General features: G+C 45.0%; 1 protein-coding gene across 2 annotated transcripts in view; it reads right to left on the bottom strand.

The window, feature by feature from the left end:
* Nucleotides 1–1,145: 1,145 nt before the first annotated feature.
* dgkb (diacylglycerol kinase, beta) overlaps nt 1,146–10,730 on the bottom strand; it is a 58,304-nt gene continuing 48,719 nt past the window's right edge. For both annotated transcript variants that reach the window (XM_034611394.1, XM_034611393.1), the window contains exons 22-26: nt 9,954–10,044; nt 8,687–8,882; nt 3,695–3,815; nt 3,468–3,528; nt 1,146–2,116 (exon numbers count right to left, since the gene is read on the bottom strand). In XM_034611394.1, coding sequence (XP_034467285.1) covers nt 2,009–2,116; nt 3,468–3,528; nt 3,695–3,815; nt 8,687–8,882; nt 9,954–10,044 — 577 coding nt within the window. In that variant the 3' untranslated portion in view covers nt 1,146–2,008. The remainder of the gene's footprint in view (nt 2,117–3,467; nt 3,529–3,694; nt 3,816–8,686; nt 8,883–9,953; nt 10,045–10,730) is intronic.

Here is a 10,730-nt window from a genome sequence, read left to right as displayed (position 1 = left end):
CATCGGTAGCCAGGGAAATGTTGCATTCATTTCTGGTTAATGAGAGGAATTGGAGACGTGTCATCCATCTTCACATCCAGATACTTTAGAAACATTATATTTAGGAGACAGCGTTTAGCACCAATACTGACACTACATATATGGGCTGGTTGAAAAATGTATTGTGAAGTTTATAGCTTGATGCTTAAATATGTTTTGCCACAAATATGTCACAAACAGTTTTATTCTCTTTTGCAAACTGGAAAAACTTTGCACAACAGCTGCAGCATCGTTATAGACACTCAAAGATATCAATATACAAACAGAACCAGAGAACACAATGTCAAACAACAAAATCTTTTTTTTTATTATTACCATGATCACATTTCTCAGTCAACACTGGCAGGCATAATTTTTTTTTAGGCAGAACAACATGGTGTGAGTTCTAGAGTGAAGCGTTAAGCAGAAAAATAAATAATACTGTGTACAAAAATACAACCTCACTGTACAAACGCGGCATCGTACAAAGCAAAAGAGACGAGAGATCGGTCTCCACAGGTGTTTGGCACTTTTAAAAACTGAAAACAGTCGAGTCTTAAAACATGCAGGTGTGTGTGTGTGTGTGTGTGTGTGTGTGTGTGTGTGTGTAAGAAATCAGCAAAAATCTGAAAGTGGTGTGTGACTGAGTGAGATAAATATTACTGCAGAAATGTACTGAAAAACATCCAGTGTACTACGAAATACTTTACAGCTGGTATGTGCAGACGTGAGCGGCTGCAAAATGCCTCTTGAAAACTCGAATCGCTGGATGGGATTGATTTTCAGTCGAGTTTTAAATCTTATAAATGTGTCAGTGGTCATTTTGCATTGAGACTTTAATCGGCAGATGTAGGCTTGTATGTGCAGCAGACTATAAACACCCAACAGACATCAGAACAAATCAATGACCAGAGGAGGTCAAACTGCTTCTTGGCAACGTCCAACTAAACAGTCAAAGAACCAACTGAGTAAAACACTGGACTCTTTTCTTTTTTTACGTTTTTCTATTTTAAAAGTACCTGAATATCGGCTCAGAAAACACGAACAATCTCAGAAAACTGCAGCCTTCTCTTGGATAAAGTATGATATGATTAAAACCGAGCGGCGCCGTCGATGCAAATTCAAAAAACGATCAATTTCCACAAGTGTCAAAACAGATCTCGGTCACTCATGCAGGAGAACGTGTGCACACAATTGGTAAAACTGTCCGGAAATCTCCCGTGCGACGTTTAAAAAAACAAAAACAAAGAGTGTCATGCATTTTTTATGAGCGATCAATAATAATTCCTAATCTTTCCACTCACGGAGCAGCAACACGGCAGATCCACACATGACAAAGATGACTTGCAGGCGCCGGTAAAAGAAACAAAGCAAAAAAAAGAGAGAGATTCTGAAGCGCCGAAGAAACGCCCGAGCAAAAGAAAACTTCACTTCTCACTAAACACACTCGACACGGCAGCCGCAAACTCCAGATATGTCAGATCCAACAACGGCACGACGACTCGTTCACTGTCCATCATGCAGGGGGGGGAATGCAAATGCAACCAACACAAAAAAAAAAGTTTAAAAAACATCAATAGCAGCCAAATATGAATAAATAAAATTTCATCATGAAACAAAAACACATTCAACTGTGGACTGATCCCACTTGGCACAGATCACAACAGAAAAAAAATAAAAACAGGCTTTTAGAAAAAAACTCGTAGAAGTGGACCCACAGAAATAGCCTCAGTATTTTCGGAGCTAAACTACACAACACACGGTAGATCAAAGCGTCCTAAACACACCTCGTCCCGGAGTGAACGAGGACGTCTCACTGAGGTCTCCATGCTGCAGGCAACACACACTGAACCTACAGTCTGCTACTGTACGCTGGGAAATCAAACAGGCATCAACGACCCTCTTCACCAACGGGCCGAGTGGAGGTCCACTTGGGACCAACTGCTCTGCGGGAGCTCGTGACGACTCAAAGGTCTCGGACCGCGGCGGATCAGTCTTTGCTCTCGGCGTGCGTCCTCCTGATGACGGAGGAGAAGAAGCTCCGGCCTTGTGGCACCCCGATCAACATGGGGGCCTGGTTCTTGTGGACGATCTCAATCTGGTGTGAGAAAGGATCAGAAGGGAGATTTAGTTTGGTGCTGACGGACACAGTGAAGAATAGGGAAGCTTCACACCCACAGAAAGTACATGAAGAAACCAGAAGACAAGAAATATCCACAAACCAGTTGATGCTCCCATTAACTTTGATTTTAAAAGCATCGACTTGTTCACGGACAAGTCTTGTCTTCTTGCTTTTTAGGAAACAGAAGATTTCCTGAATCTGAGCCACTCATCGACTGACTCCTTCACTCCAACAGACCGAGGAGTGGAGCTCTCATCTCCTCCCGGCAGAGGCTTTGTCGCACTTCTTGTCGAAGTTGCATTCACTGCTGCAGTGCTCATTGTAAACATGCGTGTTTGGACTGTGGTGATGTGTTGTAGCTTTTCTTGAACGGCAGTTGTTGAGCTACAGGAAGTGAAGACCGGCTGCAGACCTGGTGAGGACTCGGTCTCAACTGTAGAAACATAGTCATGATCGCACGTCGTGTCGCTTAAAATGTGATGCTTGTCTATTTGAAGTGTTACGGTACAGGCCCCCCAAAACTCTCCAGTGTATTGTATTGTATCTGTTATTGTTCTTGTGTGAGACCTTAAAAAGGATCCAAACCAACAGACATGTGAGGTAATTACCTACAAGACTTAAAATTCCAGCTGTTGCAGGTTCTGTTTATCAAAGAGACAGTTACGTGTCATATGTGACTTCAAAAATGCAAATGTGTTGATGGTGTTAAATATGCATGCCGAGGAACCCAGACGCATTTGCATAGTTGTTGTTAATAATTAGTAAGATGACATCCCATTTAATCTCTAGTGTTTTTATGAGCATTTAACAGGTCAACTGATTCAGCTGCGACGGTACAGTATGAATATCTCACTGCAGCACAGAGATGTGTTGTCAGATCCTAACTTTGCTCGGTGCAGACACAAGAGCACTTGGGCGGCTACTTATTTTGTCATGCACCGGGTTTCTTTAGCTTCCGTATGTAAATGTGTGCAGCACTTCATCTGCAGCGGTGTTGTAATTAAAGCTAAACACGACGGCAATCAACACAAACCGAGGAGTTTCATTTGGAAAACTTGGATAGAGAGCAAACACTTGTGGAGGTTCACGAGTGAGACGTTGACGTTAAGCAAATTAGAAGAAGTGATGCATGCATCATTAAGTATTTGTGAATTATCTGTGGAGGAAATGCAAGGAACAGATAGAAGGAGCAGAACTGTCTTTTATTTTGATATCAGTCCTTTCAGACCCAAATGAACACTGAGTCTTTCTGTCATATTTCCCCACCAGCGAGGAGGTTATGTTTCCACCCCTGTGCATGTGTTCTGAAGTAGATTTGACAGCTTACTGTGCAGGGAGTCTGCATCCAGGGCTCCCCATCAATCTGCATCGGGAGAGATTTACTGGTTCTGCAAGTGACGAAGGGAAACATCGTGTCAGTGGAACGTCACGAAAACAAATTAAACCACAATCTGTGTAAGAACGTAACACATGTTGGACAGGAAGTGATGAACACACACTGAAGACTAACTCAACTGTCATGTGACATGAAGTCATTTTGTTCTTTGCACCGACCTGATGGTCACGGAGGAGCACTGTGCCAGACGCCGTCCTGCGCTCTTCAGGCCCGTGTAGATCTGACCCATCTCCATGGCTCCTTCCAGCCCCACCACCTCCAGCAACTGGTCAGACAGGTCTGAAGAACACACACACACAAATATTGCAAGTTTCAAAATGTATGCACACTAAAGACATTAATAACTTCAAAGTAGTGTTTTACACAAATGTTGTAATGATTCAGAAAGAAAAGAGGGCATTTGCTGTGTTACGGCTGCAAAGGAGATAATGAACACAGATACAATATCAACCCAGGGAAATATTAAAAGAAAATGATATGTAGAGAGTAAACAGAATATTTACAGCGTAACAGTCTTGCACTTATATGAATTGAAATTGCAGAGACAGAAAACGATTACTGCACAGTTGAATTTGTTAAAACCTCATATATTGCATAGTGCATGTGGTTTACTGGGAGCAGAGCTGATGATTAAATATCAAATAAAAGCAACGTGTATGTTCATGTATGTTAGAAAGAAAGGACGGGGAAGAAAAGAAGAAAGTGAAGGAGGATAAAAGACGACTTCAGACGTAACCTTCTTCTGAGACATTTAACATTCGCTGTTAAAAAAAAGGGAGAAATGGCATCAAGAAAAACAAGCTACAAACAGAACAGTTATTAATTAGATTGCACCGGCAACGCGAAGCAATCTTGTGATCATATAATTATTAATTTCTCTTGTTTTGCAGTTATGAGCATTGATTTTGCCCCTGCTGGAAGCCCCGTGTCACGCAGGGCCCATCTGTTTCCACCGGGCCGCTCTGCCTCCGACTCTCCATCGACTCGTCCCTCCACAAATTAAGAAGCTGCTGCCTCGCTGTCGGGAGCGCACGCACTCTAATTGAAACTAAGACCCATTTTTAGGCGCCGGGTGCGTGCGGGCGAGTTAGCTCGCTGTCACCGGTGCTGCTCAGTCGCTGTCAGGTTTCCTGAGGGAGTGTCGTAGCTAATGTTGCTGTTGTCGTGAGGTGTTGTTGTCGCTGCCAAGCTGTGGTGTCCAGCTGTCGCCATGGTGATGGACACGCGTCCGTCCCTATCTGAGTGCTGGACTGTGAGTGCGGTGCTTTCCAGGGTCGGAGTGGAGCGGTGTGTGTACACACACAGCAGACCTCTTGACACTGGGCTTTAAAGCTGCTCCCCCCCCCCCCCCTCCCCCTCGGGACTTCTCACGTTAACGCAAACAGCTCACACAGACCTGCACTGACACATATGATGGACAGCGTCACTACGGCGTTAGGGCTGCCTCGTTGCCCGGGGATACAAAGACACAATATTCCCAAGAGTGCTCAGTGTGGGAAAGAGCAGAGAGCTTCATGCTGAAGGCCACGAGGACCAGAGGACGAGCTCCAGCCTGTGAGTTAAATCAGTAAAAACACAGCAAAATGTTTCTGTCCTGCAAGTTTTGGGTTTAATTATTAACCTTCATATGAATCTTCACTGATAATACGACAATATTTGACTCTATTTGAACACACTCACCATCTCAGATAACGTCTGCCTACTGGTTCCAGTATGTCCTCTCTGCCGAAGCGTTCGTCTTATCAGCTTCACACTCTGCATGTGTGTTGTTAATGGCTCAGGGAACAGCAGCATTGGATTAAGTGCGATTTAGACACACAATATAGGTTTACGTGTAATAAACAGACGAGCGGCACTCAGCAGTTTTCTACGTCCTCGGATTAACTACAGCAGCGACCAGCAACCAGCAGCCTGCAGCCAATCACATGTGATGATCCGGTTATTTCTATTTCACAACATTGGACTGACACAGACATTAAAGGGAGTCACGGGTGCTGACCATCGTCACGGTAACAACATTCAGAGAATCACTTCCTCTGTAGCAATTTGTCTTCTAAGTAAAAGCACAACATTTGTTTTGTCGCTACCGTTCTTTAGAAGCTGAATTACAGAGCTTTATTTTGAAATAAAGTTTTCTGTTTATAATATCTTTGGTGACCGAACAAAATCCAGGGTCAGAACTGTAGAGAAATACATTTCAACTGAATGAATCACAGCAACTAAAGCCTGGAGCTGATGAATTAAATACAAATAATGTTAAAATTATCTAGTATTTCCTAAAGTGCAGATACATGATTTCAAAACAAGTCAGATTTCATTAATTTCCATTTTTATCTTTTATCACCGGCTATTATTTCTCATATAAGTGGAGCAAATGAAACACCTGGAACAATAAAATAAAAAAAAAACAGACTCCTTCCAAATATAGAATCCCCGTGTTTACTGTCCCAAGATAAACTGGGAGAGAAACCGAGTCACCTGACTGTTTACACCAGGAGGAGGTTGAATTATTAACACACAAGATAAGCAGCTGGCGGCCAAACACAAACACCCGACGCTTAACAATCACAATCATCTGCCTCACCCGAGTGATGACAGCCATAAACACAAACACAGACGCCGTGACGCGTGTCGTCCATATGGGACTTTACCCAACGCAGCCCTGTGGCTCTCCCGTCAGAGGGCGGGACGAGACCCGTCGAGGCCGGACGCATGTGGAGCGACAGGGCGAGAGCGGGGGACTAAAAAGAGAGAGAGAGAGAGAGCGAGGGAGCGGATCAGCTGAAAGTTAAACTAAAGAGGAATGGCGGGAAGATGAGGGAAGGTGTGTGTGTGTGTGTGTGTGGAGGCCCGATCGTCCAATGAAAGCTTCACGGGGGCTTGTCAGGGGGCATCAGTCCCGAGAATCAACCCCCTCCACCCACGTATCAACACCCCCCCACCCCACCCCACCCCACCCTGAAACCTCAGTCCCATTCTAAATAATTCACTCCGCAGCCATTCCCTTCCACCTGAGGGGCTTGTCTCCTGGCGTCACCAGCGGGACGATTTAACAGCTCCCGAAAGGTCAGGGCTTTTTTTTTTTTCCTCTTCCTTCATGTCCCAGCCACCCACTCACCTACACACACACACACAGACACACACTCCACACACACACACAATTCCTGCCAGCAGTTTGATCCATGCAACGTGCTCCACGGTTCCCCCTCTGGGCTAATGCACTCCCGTGTTTACCTCTAAATACGCCGTTCTTTTGCTCTGACAAGTTGGGCCGCTCACCTTGGGGGCACCTTCAACAAAGAACGTCCACACAGACACACACACACAGACACACACACATGCACTCCATCACACGTCAATAAAACGCACACAGATGGGTACGTACATACAAGGAGACACAGTGGCACACAAAGACACTCCCCACTAACACTAAGTGCCTTCCCAGGTTCGGACTGTCGCCTATTTTCTTTTTAAACCGTCAACAACAAACTGATTGATTTTTGTTCGAGCATTAATGGAGCTTTGAATTGATCAGTGTCCCGCGGTGCGTCCTCATCTGTCCCACAATGCATCTGCATGACGGACACATTATCGCATTAGAGGAGTTATAAGCATCTAAATGTGCAGCGGTGTTTGTCAGGACCAATGTTTTGTTTGTTTGATTCCTCTAGAAGAGTTAATGCTGCTTAAATCCAAAGAAAACAACAAACTGAATAATATCAGGAAGCAGAAAATGGAAAAGCCTCGTCGACAGCTTCCCAGAGACGTGTTTTTCCAACCAGTCATGTTCTGACCAGTGAAGCCTCATCGGGGATCAACCGGCACGTCCTCACTGACTCGTCATGTTTGAAACCCGACACTGATCGTAACATCCACTTTCACCCCCGAGCACAAACACAGCATCACAGCAGGAAACCTCCAAACAGACGGAACCGTGGAAATAAAAGATAAAACACAGAGAAATCTAAAAACCTGAAAAAGCAGTCGTTCGTTTGTGAGAAGAGAAAAATATGTTAAAACACTTTTATTTTATACTCGTTTCTCCTGATTTAGCATTTAAATGTCAGGTTTATAGTTCTCATCCTGTGTTGTGTATATTGTGTGTTTATTGTGTGTATTATATGCTGAAATCGAATGATCTTTGACATTTGGACTGACTCGACATATTGAGGCCCATATGCTTAACCCGAGTTCGACATATGGACATGCTGACATGTGCTAATTAGCACTAAACACAGAGAACAGCTGAGGCTGATGGGTATTTTAATCATTTGGTCGTAAACCAAACAATGGGAGGAATTAAAGATTTTGACCTGCTGGTGGAGTCGGAGGAAAAATCTTTAAAAAAGTCTTTAACGTTCCATCTTTTCAGGCACATTTTGAGTTGATGGTGGAGGAAGATGAAAAGTCAGGAGAACATCAAAATGATCAGGATTTATCTTCTGGGTGTAAATCCACAGTTTTCCTAATACCTCCTTCACGAGGCTCCCACCACTTCCCCAGCGGACTCACCCTGCTCCGCTCATTCATGTATTCCCATTGATGGGCTTCCTTCTGACGCAAATGGATTCAGGGGTTTGCCCCGACACCCCCTGAAGTCCGCTCCTATTAACTTAGCCCGTCCACTGGCGCCCACACACACACACACACACACACACAGCATTAACACACAGGTGACAGCTCCAAACACTGACGTGCCTCTTCTTTGCAAACAAACGCTGCTCCGCGATGATTCACCTTGTCGTGGGTGAAATATTCATGTGCTCGAGAAAAGTTTCGCCCAAAGTTTAGTCTTTGATGTGTCTCATAGGAGCAAGGACACACACGGCTTTAGAGAGAGAGAGACGCTCACTGTCAGACCTGTTTAATCCACAATATTAATGTCCAACTGCACAAACCACCGTCAAATACATTCAGGGCCTGGAAAGTGCTGCTATTTCACCTTGGGTCAGGATTTTTTACTTTTACAAAAGAGGGTTGTGCGTCTACAGCCGTTCTAATAGCTCTCAGTAATTTGAGCTAAATGCTAAAATCATAAATTGTACGGATTGTTGGTTTCTTTACCCTTAAATGGTTCCTTTATATTTGAATACTTCATATTAACATTGGGGGGAGGTCCTCTCTACGGCCTTTGATACTTTCAGTGTTACCTTGAACTGCAAACATGAGCTCTTTGGGGTCGACCAGCGGCGTCCTCTTGTCCTGGCCCTTCTTTCCCCCCCTTCGGTGTCCCCGTCTCTTCTTGCTCTCGCCCCAAAGGTTGGACCCGCCGTGCATGCTGGGAATGTTGAGAATGGCGATGCCTTCCAGGGAGATGCTGCTGAGGTCCAGAGTTACACCGTCACACTGTGAGAAAAGGAGAAGGAAACAAAGGTCAAAGACAGAATTTGGTGGAGAAGATGCAGAATTCAACAGGTCAGGTCATTTAACTTTTAAATGTATAATCTGAGCCTGATTGAACCCGTCTCTCAGTCTGAAGCCATCTGAGTCTGTCCCTGTGGCTGTCTTCACACATGACTCAGGTGTGCACGTTGTCCAGAGTTGCCCTTTCACACGTGCAGCACGCGCCCACAGATCCGCTTGTTGTTCTCACCTTCTGAAAATACTCTTGTGTATGGGAGGGGGGCGGCACCCGGGCAGAGCGACAGAAGCGTCATCAACGCGCCCACTCGCTCGCCGTGACTCCTCCGAACTGTTACCTGCTCCATTCACACGTCGGCTCAATCGAACATTACACGGGGGAGCCGGCGGTGTAGAGTCTGCTGAAGGTGTGGTCCGACTGATTCGGACATTGGCGTTACAGCTCCTCCTGGGGTCGTGTTTAAAAGTGTGAAGACTTCCTCTGTGCAGGCTTGATCAGGTAATTTAACCAGCAGAACCACCCAGCCTTATAATAAAAGGATAATATTTAAAGCAGTAGCTTTTAAACCCGCCTGGATCTGTCCTCACCTCGGCTCCCGCTCCAACACTAATTAATAAAGAGCTGTACACTGTGTGGACGGCTCTGAGAAGGGGGAAGATGAATTGTATAGACACCATCTTCATTATCACTCAATATCACACGCAGCGGGGTCATGTAGGGCTAATTACCTGTGTGTTGAACTGAGGTTCAGTGAGAAGCGGGTGGGGAGACGCACAGATAGCCTTCACCCATCAACACTTTGTCTGGGTGAATTTGAAACTAGTATAAATTTGGGGCTATTTATGGAACACTGGTTGACCAGAATAATTTCCAGACGCACCATTATTCCTCTCAGGGCCTTTCACGTTCACTCGAATCCTCCTAATAAAAACAAAGAAAGCTTCTCTGCGGCGGATTCTCGTGATAATAATAATACGATACAAACACAAGCAGAGACTTGTTCTTTGTTCCGTTTCCGTGTCCACAAACAGAAAACACACACGGTTTTGATTTACCTCAACCTCCAGAAAGTCGTGGAGCTTCTTGCACGTGGCCGAGAAGGTCTCCGAAGTGCCGAACTCAAAGTACCACAGCTTATTCTTTGTTCTGAAAAAGACAAGACAGCAGGAACTGCAATGGGACCAAGAAGAGAGCGAACACGGGCGTTTCTTTTGTTCCCCCCCCACACATCAAAATCTCAAAGTCTCCTCTTCTCTTAGTGCTGAGTGAGTGGAAAAATGAAAGAAGCAGCAGCAGACTCTTCTGTACAAGGTGTATTTATGTTTGAGAAGAAAATACACAGGAAATACACCTCCAACGTCTAATGTCATTAATCTCCACAGAATATAATGTGCTTCATTAATCACATATTGAAGCCTGATGATGAATCTAACGCCGGTGAAGGAGGGGAACTGAGGGTGGTCACCGGGTACCCAATGCCCGACATTAAGGCCCCGTGAGGGGGGTAAGAGGGTCGTCTAGCTGCCCCTGCAATTAACAGAGGACTGGGGTGCTGCTCCCCGGGCTTCCTCCAGCACACACTCCCATTACCGAGGCCGGTGATGAACGACCTTGCAGGGGCGAGTCACCATCTGTCCGGGTCCTGCTCACGTCCTCTCATGGCTGCGAGAATCACACACAAGTTGCTTTTTTCTTGGTCTAATTTAGTTTTTATTTGTATTAGTAAGTGCAGCAGTTTGGTGTCTGAGGTCGTGCTAATCATGCAAAACAGACATAATGTGGAGAAAATTATATATAACACATTAAATATATTAACTAATTATTCATTTTAC

Source organism: Hippoglossus hippoglossus, chromosome 16, assembly GCF_009819705.1.
Source record: "Hippoglossus hippoglossus isolate fHipHip1 chromosome 16, fHipHip1.pri, whole genome shotgun sequence".
Taxonomy (NCBI): Eukaryota; Metazoa; Chordata; class Actinopteri; order Pleuronectiformes; family Pleuronectidae; genus Hippoglossus; species Hippoglossus hippoglossus.
The sequence above is the reverse complement of the archived record's forward strand: the minus strand, read 5'-3'. Positions and strand labels throughout refer to the sequence as shown.